General features: G+C 36.3%; 1 protein-coding gene across 8 annotated transcripts; it reads left to right on the top strand.

The window, feature by feature from the left end:
- Window positions 1–382: 382 nt before the first annotated feature.
- On the top strand, window positions 383–5,475 carry LOC116118137 (3-hydroxyisobutyryl-CoA hydrolase-like protein 1, mitochondrial). Of its 8 annotated transcripts, XM_031404106.1 has the most exons (11): window positions 383–574; window positions 675–755; window positions 890–958; window positions 1,076–1,139; window positions 2,387–2,470; window positions 2,594–2,678; window positions 3,395–3,480; window positions 4,490–4,588; window positions 4,706–4,807; window positions 4,897–4,938; window positions 5,089–5,475. In XM_031404106.1, the coding sequence occupies exons 5-11, from the start codon at window positions 2,411–2,413 to the stop codon at window positions 5,215–5,217; spliced, it is 603 nt and encodes a 200-aa protein (XP_031259966.1). In that variant the 5' UTR covers window positions 383–574; window positions 675–755; window positions 890–958; window positions 1,076–1,139; window positions 2,387–2,410; the 3' UTR covers window positions 5,218–5,475. The 8 variants fall into 8 exon arrangements, with proteins under 8 accessions (XP_031259966.1, XP_031259967.1, XP_031259970.1 ...); XM_031404107.1 differs by having other exon boundaries at window positions 383–755; window positions 1,081–1,139; XM_031404110.1 differs by having other exon boundaries at window positions 383–755; window positions 5,098–5,475.
- The last annotated feature ends 14,342 nt before the right edge of the window (window positions 5,476–19,817 follow it).

The following is a 19,817-nucleotide window of genomic DNA, read 5'->3' as shown; positions in this document are numbered from 1 at the left end:
AATAATAATAATAATAACACAAACCCATCAAATAAAACAACAGAAGACATAAAATGAGAACCAAACCAATTGAGATCACAGGGTGAAGAGCAGAACAAGTAGAGAATCTATTTAAAGATTAAAAGAACAATAACATTACGTAAACTTTAAACCATAAACCTTAATTGTTAGCAAGGAAACACATATTTGCCCTGTTCAACATTATTCAAATACATAAACAACAATATGAGGTTTGACTTTTGGGAAGATACAGTATCATCGGCTTTAGATTTTAGTCTGTTCGCCCATGATGATGACTTAAGGATTAAATATTTTCAACAAGGAACGAAAAAAAGAGATTTTTTTTTTTTTTTTTTTTTTTTTCCAAGAAAAATAGATTTCAAATAACTTGTCTGCAGCCATAGTGACCAATACTGTAACTCCTTTGGTACATTTAGGAAACTGAGGAGAGAGAAGAGAATGCAAAGCTTCAAGGCATCAATGTTACGCCTCAATTTGGAAAATTAGGTTTCGATTTCAGGGGCGTGGTACGGGAGCGAAATTCTGGAAATTGCTACGCCTCAATCGAGCTGATGTTTGATTTTATGGATTTTAGGATTTTCTCCCTTTTATCATAATTTTTAATTTTTTTTTTTAACATTCAATTGATTTAATTTTCTCTTTATAACTTATAGGTATTAGCGGAAGGTGGAGCTAGTTCTCGAATGGCGATTCTTAACAGACCCTCGGTTCTCAATGCTCTCAACACAAATATGGTGTGGTCTTCGTTTCTAAAATTTATTTTTTTATTTGTTTATTTTACACTTCGTTTTCAATACATGTTTATTAAAAGTTGTGTCATCTAGGTTTTTTCTCTCCTTGAATTTATTTATTTATTTTGTGTATTTAGGGAGACAAGTTGAATAAACTCTATAAATGTTGGGAAGATGATCCAGATATCGGTTTTGTGATGATGAAGGTAATTCTTCGTTGATTTTTTCAATTTTTAGATTCAAGTTTTAACTTGTTTATTGTTAGATGTTAATGAATGATTTTGGTTTATTCATTGCTAAGGAATAATTTTGAATTTTTGAAGGGCAGTGGTCGGGCGTTTTGTGCTGGTGGAGATATTGTTGCACTCTATCATTAGATCAACCAAGGTAAGGCCCAGTTTTTGTTACTACTATTCAGTCTATTCTCCGTATGGTGTAGTTAAAAGGAATTTATTGTTTCCTTATGTTACAAATAAATCCTCTTTTTTGAATAATATATTTCTTCTTTTTCAATGATTTGGCATCACATAGTCAGGTAATAGAAGAGGGATTGAAAGTTTGAATAAAACCAGGTTGTTATATATTGCTATAGAGAGGAAACCTGTGCTTTGTGGTTTCTTATTCTTGTTTACCTCAAGTTTTTATATTTGACGTTTATTTTATTGGTACCTTGTCCTGAATCCCTGGTTCTGTAAAGGAAAAAATATGAAGATATACCAACATCGCTAGAACATCAAACAAGGTCATGATTTTAATGGCTGACTTGCTTTTAGGATCCCCTACTGTGGTATTGTATTTTATTTTACCTTGTATTTTATCCTACATTGGAATGCAGAGGACAAATGTGTGATAAAATGGATATATATATCTATAGATATATATTTGTAATTTTTTTTTTTTTTTATTCACATGAGTTGATATATAATTTTATACAATCATTCAACATTTTGTTCTCTGTGTACGGAAGCTTGAAGAGTGTAAGAACTTCTTTAGGACACTATATAGTTTCATATACCTACTAGGCACCTATTTGAAGCCACGTGAGTATTTATAGTTTTTAACAATTTGAACATGTTTCTAGAATATCAGTAACCTACTAATTGTTATACAACCCTGTAGTGTGGTTTTTGTAGTTTTTTATTGATTGTGCAATCTAATTTTGACATAATAATATATGCAAAACTTGTTTTATATATAAACACTATAGAAAGACATTTTGATTAGTTTATGATTTCTTATGCTGTTTATTTATCTTTGTTTCCCTCTTTCTATTGACTGAGGTTTGACATTATTTTTTTCTTCATATATTACTCTTTTGCCCCTTAATGTGTTCTGCTTTTGGTACTGAACTAATCATATAGAGATCACTAAATCTGACTTTCCTATCCTACATCATTGTGGTCTGTATTTAAATTCCTTTCTAAGAATAATCTTAGTTCAATGCACAAAGTGCCATGGTTAGGTAAACTATCTTCTTCATTTACTTATAAATTTTTCTAGAGGGAGTGTAATTTCCTGCAATCCATGTCTTTGTGGTTGAATTTACAATCAGTTAAGTCTTGTTATCTTTCTAATTTAAGTGTATGAGTGTTAACCAGTATAGTGAAGTTAGCATTTAATTTATCTTCATATAGGTGGCTATTTTGAATGGCATTACTATGGGCGGCGGGGTTGGAGTTTCCATACCTGGGACATTTCGGATTGCCTCTGGTAGAACTGTATGTTATTGGGATACATGTCTCTATTTTCTTAACCCTTTAATTAACTTTTCATGATGCACTGCATGAATTTAACTACATGGTTGTTGAAGTCAGCTGACAGTTTATCTTAATAATTTGCAGGTTTTTGAAAACCCAGAAACTCTAACTGGTTTTCACCCTGATCCTGGTGCATCCTTTTACCTCCCACATCTACCTGGTCGCTTAGGTATTTTTGGTGCATATTGGTCGTTTATGCATATTTAACTTGTCCGTTTTTGCAGCAAATTATTGGATCTAAATAAGTTGTTCATGATTTGTTTGATATGAAGGTTTATATTTTTAGTTGTGTTATTTACCATTCTAATCCTGGTAATTTTACAAGTGTAGGGAGATTAATTTAATGTAATATCAAGGGAGTTATCATCAACCAATAAAACCCTCTTGAGCATTAAGATATTGAAAATTTTGTTCCAACATGTGCTTCTGTTAGATATTTTTCTGACAATTTCCAGTACAGTGATTTTTAATGTCTCTAGGAGCATGTATTGTGTACTTCTTCCATAAATTTACTTGTTTCACTTTTATAATACTGTCCAAATAAGGTATTACAGGTATTGGATGCTATGATGGGTTTATGGTTTGCTTGGCTTGCAATGTTGGATCAGTAGTAACTTTTGGACATAGTATGAGCCACATTCAAGCTATATGGGTAAAAGTTGGTTCCTAACTTGATTTCTGAATGAGCGTCTGAAAGTCTAGCTTTTTGAGCCTGAAATCTGTTTTGAAGTCTAAGTCTGTCAAGCAAGAAACTGTTTAGAACCTCCACATCCTTCCTTTTTTGACCTTAATAGTACTTTTGTGATTTGCGTTAGGTAGGCTAACTGTCTTTTGGGATCTAGTTCAGAACGACATCCCAATAAATTTGAAGTTTGATTTTTGCAGGGGAGTATTTAGCTCTGACATGGGAAAAACTCAATGCAGCAGAAATGATGGCTTGTGGGCTAGCTACACATTATTCACTCAGCGAAGTTAGTTTTACTGGTAGTGTTAGTATCGTTATTTTTGTTTTTGTTTTGTTTTTCCTTTACCAACAAAGACTTCCATTAATTGAAGAAGCGCTTGGGATATTGGTAACTGATGATCCTTCTGTCATTGAAGCATGCTTGGAAAAATATTGTGACATTGTCTATCCAGACTAGGGATGTATACGAGCTGAGTCGAGTATCTCGGTACTCGAGCTCGGTTCGCGATGAACAGTAACGAGCTCGAGCTTCAATATCGGAGTTCAAGCTCAAGCTCAAGCTCGCGAGTATTAAGGTGCGCTCGAGCTCGCTTAAACGAGCTTAAATGAGCCACTTAAACGAGCTTAAACAAGCTTGCGAGCCTGACGAGCCGAGCTCAGCCTGGATCGAACTTGGCTCGATACTGTTCACTAGCCGCTCGAGCTCTAGCTCAGCTCGACTGGCTTCGAGTCGAATTCGAGCTTTTGACGAGTGGAGCTCGAATAGGCTCGCGAGCTACTCGGCTCGTGTCTCATCCCTAATCCAGACCAGATGAGTGTAGTTCACAGGTTTAAATTTACATAGAACCTAGATTGTGGAAGTTAATTTTGATTTAACTTTGTTGGAACCAACAACTTATCTTTCCTTTCACCGCAAACACAGTGGAATGGCAAATTTCTATCTTTAGGGTTTTTGAAATCAATATGCATCTTCATCTGTATGGTATATTCAATTATCTAATAACCGGTTGTCTTGTGTGGTCAGGATTAAAATACTTGACAAATGTTTCAGCCTTGACATAGTGAAAGAAATTATTGATTCTTTGGTAAGCACACATATAATAGGACATAATGATTTGCTACTGCACTTCACCCTGGAAAGTATTATTTTAAAGTAGCAGACTTCTATATAAAACTTTGGATTAAACATGGTCTGCTATGTTGCATAACAGATAAATGAAAATGCTAAAAGGAAAAAAAGTGAAAAGAAATCTTCATTAATTTGAAACAAATGATGACATAATAACTTTTCTCAGGAGCGCGAGGGAGCTGAAACAAATGATGCTTGGTGCAGTTCCACTTTAAGAAGACTTAAAGAAGCCTCACCACTGAGCTTGAAGGTTTCCTTGAGATCTGTGAGTCACTCGTTCTCTTTTCACTTTTTTATTTTGTGTTGAGAGTTTGTATCTTATTTTAGGTTGCGGTTGGAAAATCTTTGCATTGTCATCTGATAAATGTTGTTGACGGGTCAGATACGAAAAGGTAGATTTGAGACCTTTGATCAAAGCTTGGTCCGTGAATACCGAATGTCATTACAAGGGATATCTAAGCAAATTTCTGGTGATTTTTGTGAGGTATACAATATTTTGATTAAAATATCCAACTAATGAACGAAAATATTTATGATCTTTTTCACTATATTATTTCTATAATTCCTTGCCAGGGAATTCGTGCACGAATGTTGGACAAGGACCTTGCCCCAAAGGTAGGTATTAAAAGATATTATTACCTTCCTATGAGGGTATTTGATGGATCTATAAAGATGGATTTTGAGAATAAACATGAAATTAAATTTCAAATTGAATAATGATAGTAATATGTGATATTGGGAGTGTTGGATTCTCATGGTTTTCAGACTGTGCAGTGGAGTTTTCCAAGTCTGGAGCAGGTATTGGAAGATGTGGTTGATTGCTATTTTTCCCTACTTAGTGAAACCGAGCCTGATCTAGAGCTGCCCGCAAAACTGCGAGAAGCTTCTGATTAGTAAAAGCTTAGAAGTTTCAAAACTCTGATGACTTATCATGAAAGTGTGTGGACTTTATGTTAAAAGTAGATTAGGCTAACTCTGTCTTGTGGTTCGAATAATTGCTTAGGTTTGATAATGGTTGTCCTTATTTTTGGGTTACTTCTAATGTTTTCATGTAGTGTTAAGTGGTTTATTGTTTGTTTTCTTGTTAACATAGAATCTTATGGAAATATGCATCACTCTTTTATATAGAAGAAACTTTGGATTTCTTTGCAACTGTTTTTCTGTATCAAAATGTTTTTTTATAGCCTTTTTGTTCTTGTTATATGACTCTTTTTTAGGTAGATAATCTTGTGTTATATGTCATTGACAATGTGGCATGATCTCACATATTAAATTTTTTCTATTTGATACTGTCATTTATGTAATTTGAAATCTCTACAGTATCAAGTAATTTGTTTACTCAATTTTGCACTTTCATGTCAATAACTTATATAGTTTGACATGGATAGAGTTTTGTCTGCTCTAGATTATGCTTCCTGACTATTTGCACATGCATTACTCATGTGATGAAGGCAAATTTGAGAGGATTTCTAGTGTGTCATAAAGATATTTCAACATTTTTATTCTTATTCATGTTAGTTTGGCTTAAAGTTTTAATAATTGTCTGCATCATAATTTGACTTTGGCAGCAGTCTCTTTTTGGATGACTTACTGAAACACACTTTAAATACATGAATAATCAGTAATGCTGTATTCACTGCTGTTTTATGCAACATTTGCTCTTCATTTTGTCAGAATCTTTAATGAAGATGAATAATCAGTAACATTATTACGCATTATTTTAAATTTGTTTAAAGATCGATTCTTTTAGTTAGCAATATAATTTTATATGCTTCTAAGATATTTTGTGCTGCTTACGTGAAATAGGGAAGTTAATATTAGAGTAGAAAATTGTTGCGAACCTACTCTATTGTACTGGTTCAATCATCTACAAATTCACAGCATCCAAATATTCAACCATTAAGTATAAACAATCTAAACATTCAGAACTTCAAGTATGTATTTCCTGGTAAAGTCAGATTTACATTCCTGTATGGACACTTCTCAACACCAGAATTCAATTAACAAACAACAAAGAAAATAAATGGAACTGCTATGCTGGACTTCGAGGGCTAGCTACCTCCCCTTTTACTCTATTCTCTCTTGATGCCTTTTCAACCTCTGCTGCTCCCTTTTATTCACTCCCTTTCCTAACAGAATTCCCTTCTTAGCCACTTATCTGTCGCCACCTGTTTATTCTACCCTTTTTGCTTCTCTTCACACTTTAGTTGCTCCCTTTATCACAATTGATTCCCTGGTGCTTCTTCCCACGTCTCTTCTTATAAACCCTCCCTTCACGTGTTGTATCAATACCTTCTCGAAGAAGAGCCACCTTGTCCTCAAGGTGGAAGGAAGGGAATTGGGAATTTAGGCCGTCATACTCTTCTCAAGTATTCTCATGGTGGGGTAACCCTTTCCACTTAATTAGAACTTCCTTTTGACCATTGATTAGCTTGCGCATTTTCAGCACGTCTGCTGGTTCAACAACTAAAACTAGGTCCTCATTTAAGGAATTGGGAAGAGGCTGAATGTTTGGCGGAGGAAAATTGGCTTTCTTGAGTTGGGACACATGAAATACATTTTGGATGCGAGCACTAGCTGGGAGTTCTAACCTATAGGCAGCTGATCCGATTTTCTCTAAGATGGGGAACGACCCATAAAACCGAGGACTTAGCTTTTCATTGTAGCGGGCGGCAAGTGATTTCAGACGGTAGGGCTATAGCTTAAGGTATGCAGATTCGTCTACTTCAAATTGAACATCCCGTCTCTTCGCATTGGCCAAACTTTTCATGTGGTTTTGAGCCTTATGCAAATTCTCATTAAGCTCCAGGACAATATCGTTGCGATTCTGAATCTGCTGATTGACTTCATCAACCGGGGAGCTGTGGTCTGCGTATTTTAACAATGTTGGAGGGTCTCATCCGTACAAGGCCTTGAAAGGACTCATACCCGTGGAACTGCTGTAAGTAGTATTAAACCAGAATTCAGCCCACGGAATCCAGTGAGGCCACTGCCGAGGCTGATTTCCTACAAAACAACGAAGGTAAGTTTCCAAACATTTGTTAACAACCTCCGCTTGACCATCTGTCTGCGGGTGATAGGCCGAGCTCATATGGAGCTTCGTTTTGGCCTGCTTAAACAATTCTCCCCAAAAATGGCTCATGAACACGTGATCTCGATTCAAAACAATCGTACTTGGAAAGCCGTGGAGTCGTACTACATCTTTGATGAATGCGACCACTACCTCCTTGGCTGTATAAGGGTGTTTGAGTGTGAGGAAATGGCTATATTTAGTGAGTCTGTCAACGACCACCAAGATAGTATCCACATTGTGTGCCCTCGGAAGCCCCACTATAAAATCCATGGAAATATCTTCCCAAACCTGAATTGGAATAGGAAGGGGCTGCAATAGACCAGCAGGCCGCAGTGCTTCATATTTGTTCTGTTGACACACACTACAAGAGTTCACATAAGTTTGGATGTCTCGCTTCATTCCATCCCAATAAAACACATTCATCAAGCGCTTGTATGTTCTATAAAATCCAGAGTGGCCTCCAATTGGGGATGAGTGAAATTCATGCAAAAGATTTTGAATATGAGGGCCATGTTTCGGAATAACCAACCTGTTTTGGTACATAAGGTGTCTGCCCCTGAGTTTGAAATGAGGGTGGCCATGAGGGTTAACCATGAGCTGCTGGGTGAGCTGCCGCAACTTATCATCCTGTTGGATGGCCTCTTCCAGTTCTTCGAACCCGTCGAAACAACCCATTGATATTGCATTATTCTCCACATTCTCGGGGTGTCGGGATAATGCATCCTCAGCCTTGTTCTCTGGTCCTGGACGGTATTGTATTTCAAATTGCAACCCAAGTAATTTTGACACCCATTTCTGCTGCTCTTCATTCAGCAACCATTGTTCAGTCAGAAAATGGAGCCTTTTCTGGTCAGTTCTGATGACAAAACATCGGCCAAGCAGATAATGTCTCTATTTCTGTACCGCCATCACAATAGCCATCATTTCTCTTTCATAGACTGACTTGAGTTTCGAATTTGTTGATAGGCCTTTACTGAGAAAAGCAAGAGGCCTTCCTTCATGCATTAAAACAGCACCCAAACCACAACCTGATGCATCGGTTTCAATGAGAAATGGTTTAGAGAAATCAGGCATTACTAACACCGGTACACTGGTCAGGGCAGATTTCAATGCCTCAAATGCTTCCTGAGGTTGCTCACCCCACATGAAAGAATCCTTTCGCAACAAATTAGTCAAAGGAAGTGCGATCTTACCATACACTTTTACAAAGCGTTTGTAATACCCAGTTAGGCCGAGGAATCCTCTGAGTGTTTTCAAATCCTTCGGTCAGGGCCAGTTGACAATACTTTCAATTTTTGATGGATCCACAACCAACCCCTGGGCCGAAATAAAATGGCCCAAATATTCTAATTGGGGTTGTCCCAAGAAACACTTCTTTCGGTTGGCCACTAACTGATGTTTTAGCAGTGTCTGAAACGTGAGACTGAGATGCTGCATGTGGTCGTCCATTGTTTTGCTGTACACCAAAATATCATCAAAGAATACCAGGATAAGCTTTCGAAGGTAAGGCCGAAAAACCTCGTTCATCAAGGCTTGGAATGTGGATGGGGCATTGGTCAATCTGAATGGCATAACGAGGAATTCGTAGTGCCCTTCGTGAGTTCAGAAAGCTGTCTTGTGGGTATCCTCTGGTCGGACTCTGATTTGGTGGTACCCGGACTTTAAATCCAGCTTGGAGAATACTTTGGCACCGCCAAGTTCGTCGAATAACTCGTCGATGGCGGGGATGGGAAACCTGTCTGGAATTGTTACTTTGTTGAGTGCCCTGTAATCAACGCAAAACCGCCACCCACCATCTTTCTTCTTAACCAGCAGAACCAAACTGGAAAAAGGGCTGATACTTGGCTTAATGATCCCTGAAGCTAACATCTCACTAATGATTTTCTCAATCTCATTTTTCTGGTAATAGGGATATCTATAAGGGCGAAGGTTTGGGGTTTGGGTATTAGGATTTAATCAAATGGCATGATCCTGAGGTCTACACGGTGGTAATCCTGGTAATGGCTCAAAGACAGACTGGAATTGTGCTAACACTGGCAACAAGCTACTACTGACACTAGCTCTTTCATCCAATTGTTTTTGTAATTGCCCAAATTCAACCAGATAACCAGTTCCTTCACTCTTCAGTGTTCTAATCATTGCTTTCAAGGAGATCATTGTTTTACTAAGTGCCGGATCACCTATAACAGTCACCATTTCTTTATCCAGCTGAAATTTCATTACCTGCTTTCTCCAATCCATTGTAGTTTCGCCCAACATTTCTAGCCAAGCCATACCTAGGGCAACATCTGCACTACTCATGTCAAAAGGAAAAAAATCTTGAATTATCCTTACCTCCTGGACCTCTAAACAGACTGCTTTACACTCTCCCTCACTTCGTACCTTATACCCATCTCCAACACGTACTCCAAATGACTGTGTTTGTATCACCGTAATGCCCAACTTTTCCACCATCTTCTTAGTAATGAAATTGTGGGAAGCCCTACTGTCAATCAATATAATCACCTCCTGACCTATAATACTTCCTTTCAACTTCATCATTTTTGGGCCATTGATTCCCACAGCAGAACTCAAAGAAAGTTCCACATTACCTTGACCTTGTTCTTCCATCGTTGCTTCACTAATTTCTACGTCACCTGGATCCGGATCTTCTTCTTCCTCGTCAACTAAAATTACCTGAAATTGCTTCTCACCAAATTATGACCAAAGAAATACTTCCCATCACACTTGAAGCACAAGCCCTTTTCCTTTTTTCGCTGTATTTCGTTCTCTGTCATCTTTCGAAAAGGGAAATCACGTCGTGGTGGATGAGCTCTGTCGAAGGACCTGAAGGTTGTAGACGCTTGTTCGCGAGGAGAAGAATGAATCGATGACCCCACGGTGTTACTCTCTGCGTTTCGTCATCCCACGCTGGAGAAGGAATTTGAAAATGCATTTGATCTTAGGGATTCATTTGTGTTTGGGCATTTGAGTGAATCGGGTCGGTTTGAAATCGGGTTAAAATTTGGGTTAAAATTTTTGGATCCAAAATTATTTGACCCAGCATGAAGACCAGGCCCATTCCACCTATTGGTTCTTGCTGGGCTATTTTTTGCCTCCTCTAAAGCCCAGTTGTGTTCCTCCACTCTATGGGCTCTCTCTATGGTTTGAAGAAGTGTGTTGGGCTGGATCAATCTTAATTCGGCCCGAATCTCTGCCTTTAGTCCATTAAAAAACGCAGCACTCAAGATTTCTTCCTTATCTTCCACCAACAAAGCAGCAACCGCCTCAAACCTACGTCTAAAATCTGCCACTATACTGGTTTGTTTCATGGCCATGAGAGTCTTGTAAGGGCTACTCTCTTGGGATCCGCTGAATCTCTGAATTAAGGCGAGTTTGAACGATGGCCACGAGTTAACCGATGCTCTGACCTCCATCCACTGATACCAGTTAATGGCGTCCCCTTCCATGCAAACTGCTGCAGTTGTGAGTTTCCCTTCATCTGGAATTCCATTTAGGCTGAAGTGCCTCTCAATTCTAAAAATCCACCCATATGGATCTTCACCCATAAAAATGGGTAACTCCAGTTTTCGTCCTCCTATCTCACTCTGATTCTGTCCTGAGCTTCTAGATCCACTGATCCCGTTTTGGATCTTCCCCAACCCCCCCCCCCCCTCCCCCCCGATTTCTCACATTCCTGGATGATGATGGTTCTCCTCGCCCAGCTTCCTCTTCATCTTTTCTTCTCATCCAACTTTGTATCTCCACCATGCACTCACGAATCGTTCCCATGTCAACCCCCAATTTCGTCACTTCTCTTTCCACATTTTCTAGTCTCGATTCCATTCTCGTTGCTACCATTACCCACACGGGTGCTCTGATACCAAATTGTTGCGAACCTATTTTATTGTACTTATTCAATCATCCACAAATTCCCAGCATCGTAATATTCAACCATTAATTATAAACAATCTAAACATTCAGAACTTCAAGTATGTATTTCCTGGTAAAGTCAGATTTACATTCATGTATGGACACTTCTCAACACCAGAATTCAATTAACAAACAACAAAGAAAATAAATGGAACTGCTACGTTGGACTTCGAGGGCCAGCTACCTCCCCTTTTACTCTATTCTCTCTTGATGCCTTTTCAACCTCTACTGCTCCCTTTTATTCATTCCCTTTCCTAACAGAATTCCCTTCTTAGCCACTTATCTGTCGCCACCTGTTTATTCTACCCTTTTTGCTTCTCTTCACACTTTAGTTGCTCCCTTTATCATAATTGATTCCCTGGTGCTTCTTCCCACGTCTCTTCTTCTAAACCCTCACTTCACGTGTTGTATCAAAAATTTATAGTGAATAAAGATGAAAAATAATTTGTTCTAAAAAATAATATATCTATGATAATTAGGAAATGAATTATATCTGATTATCTTCAGGTATAAAACAATGAATATTTCTAGTTTAATTGTCATCAACACAAAAATAGAAAAAAAAAAATATTGAATATAATATATTTTATTTTATTATTCCCTATTTTATGTGCATCACGTTTGACAGTTGATTCATTTATTTTATTTTCTCTCTTTTTGTAAAACAGGGGTAATAATGGATTTTTATATTTAATTTCTCTATATTCGCGGGCTTCTTGGACTTTTTGATGTGATGGGTCAGACACCTAACCCTAACGGTACTATCATTCATTCCTTATTCTCTTCCATTTGAAGTCATATTGCTTTGCTATTTGTGTTGGACTAAAAGAAACGCGTTTCAATGTCATTTAAAACTTGTGATCTTTATACTTCTAATATTATGGACTTGTGAATCTGTGATCTTTATACTTTCTCTACATTATCGACTTTAAATGTTTATTAAATTTTATATTTATGTAAAATTCAACCTTTTTTTTTTCTTTTGCTTCTGCTTCATGATGTTTTGTTGGTATTAAATAAATATACATCTCCTTGAAAAGATAAATTTCAATATTTCAAGTTTATTTTTCATTTATTTTGTTTCTTTTCATATGACTCAGAAAGAGTTGTCTTATTTTTGAATGGAGAATGTTGGAAATACTAAAGAGTCACTATTAGGCATTCCTTACAATTAGTTATTTTGAATTGATTTACATTTCGGAGATATAAATGTTTTTCCTTTCAAGATTTTTTTGTAAACCTGGTGTCAGCTTTTTTTGTTTTTTTTTTTTTTTTTTTTTTTTTTGGGGTAAGTAAGCTTTTATAGAAAGGGGGAAAGAATGTATAAAAGGCCTAAAAGTCAGCCAACCTACCTCAGGATAAGCCTTGATTTAGGAGCAAAAGAATGATACTATCTAAGTTTACCCCTAATCAACTCTTTTTCCAATTCCTCTTGTCAAATAAATGGACCCAAGCAGAGATTAAAGAATACAAAGAATCTCACCTACCACAAGATATGCCTTGGGTTAGGTTCAAAAGTATCAAAATACAAAAACCATATGCATAAGCATTTACAAGAAAAATTCCATAACTAATGACATTAACAAGGTAGGGCCCTTTAATGACACAAAGACAAAGCATTAGATCAATACCCCAAGTCTTCCAATTGCCAAAGTAGCCTTGTCTAGCATAATAAACCGCCGGGATGTCATATAACCAAATCCTCTTACACCACCGAAAACCCATCACATAACAACAAACCATAAAATTAGCTCCCATAGGATGTTTTAAAAATAGACATGGGAAGACCTCATTTCTCAGCAAGTCTTCTATTATATGTATTCTTTATGATCTTGCTAAGGTCCATAGCTTTCTCCCTCACCACATACTTGATGGAGTTTGTAGAGAGTATGTGCATCCTTGTATTCCCCACCAAAAATCTGGCTATTCCTCACTCTCCAAATAGAGTAAACGGTGGTTCCCAAACTTAGCTTCTCTATAGAGTACTTTAGCTTATTCTTCCTCCATCTACTAGGTATGTGCTCAACATAATCGGGTGACATACCCAAGAGAAGAGGGCTTAAGGATACAGTTCCAAATCCTTTGGGTGAAAGGACAAGCAAAAAAAAAGATGATCAATCGTTTCTTGCCCATGATTACAAAAACAACACACATTGCTAGAAGCAATTCCATACCTCATCAGTTTGTCCTTAGTCTGAAGCCGATCCTTACATGCCAACCACGTGATTATGGAGTGTTGCGGAATAACATTTGGGAACCATACAAGGTGATGCCACTCCAATCGGTGTTGATGCACACGAGTAACCTCCCAAGCCGATTTTATAGAGAACTTATTGGATGCATTATGCTTCCAAACAACCACGTCCTTGTCCTCCTTAGGATCAAAGTCGACAGAATCCTTCATGTCCATCAAAGCCCAAGAATTAGCCGTTGGCTATCTTCATCTTGTCCTATCCCAAATCTCACACACCTTAGCAAGATGATGTAGCCCCGAATCATACACAATGCAGCTGCCATGTCTATCATTGAGAGGGCCTCTTGGGTGTCAATTATCATGCCAAACATAAGTTGCTTGACCATTTCCAATGATGGCTTTGATGTGCTCTCTAGCTTCCCTTCTAAGCTTCAAAATGCTCCTCCAAGCCTAAGAAGCATCCAAGGTATAAGAATCTCCCAAAAGCTCTTCCTTGCCAAGTAGGTTGCTTTGATCCACTTAACCCATCTAGAGCCACTATGTATTTGATTAAGGCTCCAAACATGCCTCATTATGACTGCCTTATTCCAATCTTTAGCTCTCACAATCCCTAACCCACCTTCTTCAACTGGGCCACAAACCTCTTCCGATGCAACTTTGGCCTTTGAGGTTTTCATGTCACTCCCAGACCAAAGGAAAGCCCTTAACGTAGCATCAATTTCATTGAGGATCTTTGAAGGGAGCACGAAAGTAGATGACCAATAAACTTGAATACTAAAAAGAATGACTTTAATGAGAATTACCCGACCAGCATAGGAGAGGAATTTGCTCCGCCAAGATTGAATGCAAGCCAAGATTTTGTCTCCCAAAGGTTTGCAATCAGCAAGAAAAAGCTTTTTGGTTATGAGAGGGACACCCAAATACTTCATTGGTAGCTTTCCTTCTTGATACCCAAGGATCAGCAAAAGAGCTTGTTTGCTCTCTTCACTCACCCCAGAGAAGAATGGCTTTAATGAGAATTACACTGACCCCGGTGTCAGCTTGTTTTGCAAGAATTGGGGGAAAAGAGAGAAGCTATTACTTTGTAGTTTGTATGCCTTCTAATTTTTGTATATAGGTTCTCTTGTTTCTCCTTATCTATTCTTCACTTGTTTCTCTGAGCAGTCTTAGGGGTTATTTTTGCTATTTCTAGTTTTCTTCATAGGTATTTTCATTGTCGGTTAATTTGTAATGTTTTATTCAATAGTTGAAAATTGTTTTGTGAGTGTTATGTCCTGTTATTGAGTCAATTATGTCTGTTTGTCAAGGTTTACTACGTTGTTCAAGAAATACTGGTTAGTGCTAATTGATGGTCTATGGTCTGATGTATTTCTTCTAGATGGAGCAAGTTTTAAATTTAATTTGCTTCTTATTCTGGTGGTTTTTTAATGGGGTTGGCAGTTTTAGTGTGGCAGTAAGTAGAAATTCTACAGTAGTCTCACTATCTTTCTTTTTATTTTCTTATCATACTTCTCCAATTTCTTAATGAGCTCAGCCTGAGTTTTATTTTTTTTAGAAACCTTCAAAGTTCTTGTCGAATATGGAATTAAAAACTTCAAGAAGTTTCTAACCTTGCATCCAACTTGATTGATCTTTTATGATGATTTGTTTTAAATGGTTTATGACTCATTGTTTGGTGCTGATAATTAAGTATGTTTTAATTGAAGCTTAAGTGATTTTAACATTTCCACTTTTATAATGTTTGTCATCTTTGTATCACGCGTTAGTAATATGTACTCAGGTCAAACATTTAATCAGTAAATTTCAGCTAGGTCTTAGTTTGTTATAGTTTGAGTATAGCTCAGTTCTTTTATTTTTATTTCTATGTGAACAATAGTATAATGGTAAACATTTTGTTATTACTATGGCATACAATTGTTTAATTTTTGTATAATTAGTTGCTATGAAAGCCTAAAGGGTATGTCAGTTTGATATATAGGTGTTTATCCATGAAGAATGTCTTCTATGCTTGATATCAGAATATATTGGATCGTTGAGTATAAAATCTTTGAATTATTTGGTTGCCTAATGAATTCCCATTCTTGATCCATTGAGGTTTATATTATAGCATCTTTAGATGTGTGACCATTTCTATTATGAAGCCTTATCCTTTTCTTTTTACTTACACAAAGAGAGCTTGTTATTTATCCTTAATTTTTACTACCAAAAATTTCTCTTTCTCAAGATTGCTATCTTTTTAGGTCTGAGTCAATGTGGATTTAACACCGTAATTTTGATCTTTGGTTTCTTCATTTTAGTATTGGCACTCAATCCTAATACGTTTACAAGTCCTAAAACACATGTAAACTGTTAGAGTAAGTGCCCTAGAGCCTATCAATTATTGTAGAATTGACTCTTTGTAATAATGTTCATTGATTAATAAAAAACATTTTTATTATATATCGTGTAAATCATATCTATATGTATTGATATATGTCTTTAGAATGGTAGAATTGTGACAAGGGTATCAAGTGTTTCAAATTTTGATAGTGAAAACCCTATGAGCACATGTGGTGGTCATTTTAGAAATATCTTTAGCCCCAGTATTATTCTGACTAAAGGCACAATAACCTTAGCTCCAGTATTATTCTGACCAAAGGCACAACTAATACGGTAACGTTATCATAGTGTTGAACGACCCTATCGAAAGTCAGTGACTGATCTCACTTGTCAAGGTTGTTTGCTGACAACCTGGTGCAGCACATGGGTGCTTGTTGTAGGCAAGTTCACTAGACTAACCCACCAGAGGATTCCATATAGATGGTAACCCCAGTGTCTATAGAATAAATCTTCTAACGAACGGTGGTGCATGTGATCCTTAAACTTGAGATCACCGGAGTGCCTTGTGCACCGATTGGTGTAGTTTGATACTAGTCTAACGCAGTTCTATTCAAAGCTGTCAATACAGTAGTAATTGGTTGCATAAGGAGTGTATCAAGACTATGGTAGATCGACAGAGGATTCATCACTCCTAGGTACCGGAGAAGTTATCTCATGATGCAATTCAGTAAATGGTAATAATACTAAAACTGTAGCCACAGTGGGATTGAGTAGTTGTTTAATATAAGTGGTCTAGTAACTAAATACACACATATCAAGAGTAATAGAGGTTGACAATATGTCTGTACTTCAGTCTCGATTAGATAATAGATGATGAAAGGATTTGATTGTACGGTAGCCATATCGTTGACAGGTAACTGCTTTGCTGAATCCGAATCTATCAGGTGGCCATGATGTTTTGCTAGGGGTCAATCTTGGTTTGTGTGTAGTGCGACAATTAATTGGTGTTAATCGCGATACTATACACTGACGGTATGATGAAGAGCCTATGGGTCACACACATAGAATATAATTTAAGAATCAGTTTGTGTAAGAGACATTTTCGTCTTTTTGGGCGAAAGGGTATTTTGGTAATCTTACAGGGCAATTAAATTTGCTGAGGTTGTTGCATATATTTAATTTGATATTAAAATTAAATAAGTGAGATTATATTTAAATATATATTTAAATGGATTATTGTTATTAATTATATGTTAATGTATTTCTATAAATACATTAATTGAGTTTAATTGAAAATAATAATAATTATAATTAAAATATCATGATTGGGAGTGTTTGGATATAAGAGTTGTTTGAGATGAAGCCCAAGCCTATTCCATGATGGAATAGGGTTTTATGTGCACTATATAAGTGCAATGTTTTGTGAATTAAGAAGAGATAATTCATTCAATCATTTTTACATGAAAGAAAAGAATACACAACCCTCTCCTAAGTCTCGCACTAACCTTGTTTTTCATTGAATCAAAATTTCTTGATTCTTGATTTGGTTCTTGATGTGTGAATTATCGTTGGTTCGATCCTACTCTTGCATCGGTACCGAACCCAGTCAGAGACAAGTTTGGAGGAGCCTCCAAACGGGCGTATGAACTCTAAACTCTACTCTAATTGTTCATATTACTGCGGATTTTGATTTAACATATAAACTCTATAATTTGTGTCCTGATTTTGGTTCAATGAGAACGATCTGTGCTTTATAATTTTTGTTTTCTGCTGCCATAAGCTTGATCATTTCCTTACATAAACATGAGTGGACAAGGAATTGCAAGTCCTAAAACACTTGCTAATTCGGTTAAATTGAAGAAATTCACTCAAAGTCCTAAAACACTTAGTTTGTGGAATGTGGAAAATAATTTAGGCTATTTGGCCCAAGCAAGTTCCAAGGAGGGACAGAGTCCAAACATTTCGGCCCAAGCTACTCTAAGTCCAAGCACAACAAGGGAAGCTTAAGTCCACTAAGAAAGAAGCCCAAATGTTCAAATTGTCAAATTCGGCCCAATTTGCATTACAAAGGGGAAAGTCCAAATGACCCCTTATTCGATCATTTTGCATGATTCTAAAGGCTCAAATTCTTACACCCTTATTGGTAGACTTAATTAGGACTATTGATTAGCTTTTGATCTAATGGAAGCAAGCTTAGACAACAAATGGGGTGGTTAAAGACATAGATACTAGAATTAGGGAATTGTCTCTTTTGCATTAAATGTCCATGACCCTACTTTTTGAATGAATGGCTTGTAATATTTAGCTATTTTTATTCCATTTTCTTGTATTTGTAATTTATTTTTTTATCTTTGTATTTGCCTATATAAGAGTAACTATTCTATTGTATCATTTTTGTTTTTGGAAATATATGAAATTGATTTATCCATTTGAGAGAACTTTTGTGTTCTTGATTGTGTATTCTTTATCGAAGTCTTGGCAAAGGGATTTGATAATGAATCAATTCAAGTTAGTGGAGCAATTCCTTTAGACTTGTCTTGGTCCGAATTTGCAAGTGTGAGTTTGTTCTTTTTTTGTGTTTAGCCGAATTTCAACTTGGATTTATGGCGTATTTTGTTGTTGGATTTGGATCAGATCCATGGCGATCTATGATTTTTTTAGAAGAAAGCTTAAAGGGCTCAAAGCTTTCCTTAATGATTGGAAATTGGGTCTTTTGGTGATGTTCAGATAGCTATGATTCCACCTTATTTCATTTTTCCAAATTTTCTATTATTTCAGTTCCATGTTTTGCATTGTACTACCTACAACTTTTCATTCTCAGGACTGTTACCTTATAGGTCTACGTCAATGTGAATTTAGCACCCTTGGTATGTTTGGTTTCTTCATTTTAAAGTGCTTCCTTATTGTTTGGAACCTGAATCATATTGGTTATGTTTAAAAAATCAAATGAATTGCTATATCTCATACTTCCAGATTTCTATTATTTCAGACCCTTGTTTTTCTTTTTACTGCTAGCTATTTTTCTTTATCAGGACTGCTACCTTTTAGGTCTCGATCAACGTGGATTCAGCACCCTTGGTATGTTTGATTTCTTCATTTTAAGTTTTCACTCAATCTATGGCTTTCCAATTTTTTTTCTTTTATTAAGTACAAAGGAACTTGAAGCTTTCCTTATTGTTTGGAACTTGAACATATTTTTTATGTTTAAAAAATCAGTGAATTGCTATACTTCATACTTCCAGATTTGTATTATTTCAGACCCATGTTTTTCTTTTTACTGCCAGCTATTTTTCTTTATTAAGACTGCTTCCTTTTAGGTCTCGATCAACGTGGATTCAGCACCCCAATTTGATCTTTGTTTTTTTTATTTTGGAATTCTCGCTTGAACTATAGCTGTCCATTGTCAAACCTTAAAGAGCTCAAAGCTATTCTTGATGATTGGAACTTTAATTATTAAAGCAATGAAACGCTATGTTTGGTACTTCTATTTATTCTGTTATTTCAAATCTCTGTTTTGTTTTTTGGGAAAAATGCTCTATTTGTTAAAAAGAAAGTTTTTACATAGTTTCTTTGTGATTAGAGTTTGCTTTTTGGTGACTAAGTGGATTCAATTTTTAGACATTTTGTTAATTTAAATTCCATTGAATTTTTGTTGTAGCTTTTGCGAAATGGGGAATGGAGATATACAACAATGTCACAGTGGTGGAAATGTTGGAAATAGTAAATAGTTTCTATTTTGAATTTGTATTATTAGTCTAATTTTGACTAATTTACTTTTAGATATTTCTTGTCAATTCTAGAAGAGTGTAATATTGAGTTGAGACTTTTGCTGTATCTATTGAAGATTATGTTTGTCATAGCTTTCATGAAATTGGCTATGGGAATATATAGAACAATACGAAGGTTGGTCTTAAATCTAGAAATGATGATGTACTTCTTTAAGTGAGAGCAGAATATTGACAATATCTTCTTGTTATTCCTCCTGTAGGCATCTAG

This window comes from Pistacia vera, unplaced genomic scaffold (assembly GCF_008641045.1).
Source record: "Pistacia vera cultivar Batoury unplaced genomic scaffold, PisVer_v2 Contig838, whole genome shotgun sequence".
Lineage (NCBI taxonomy): Eukaryota > Viridiplantae > Streptophyta > Magnoliopsida > Sapindales > Anacardiaceae > Pistacia > Pistacia vera.
Note: the sequence above shows the minus strand (reverse complement) of the source record. Positions and strands in the feature narration are given on the sequence as shown.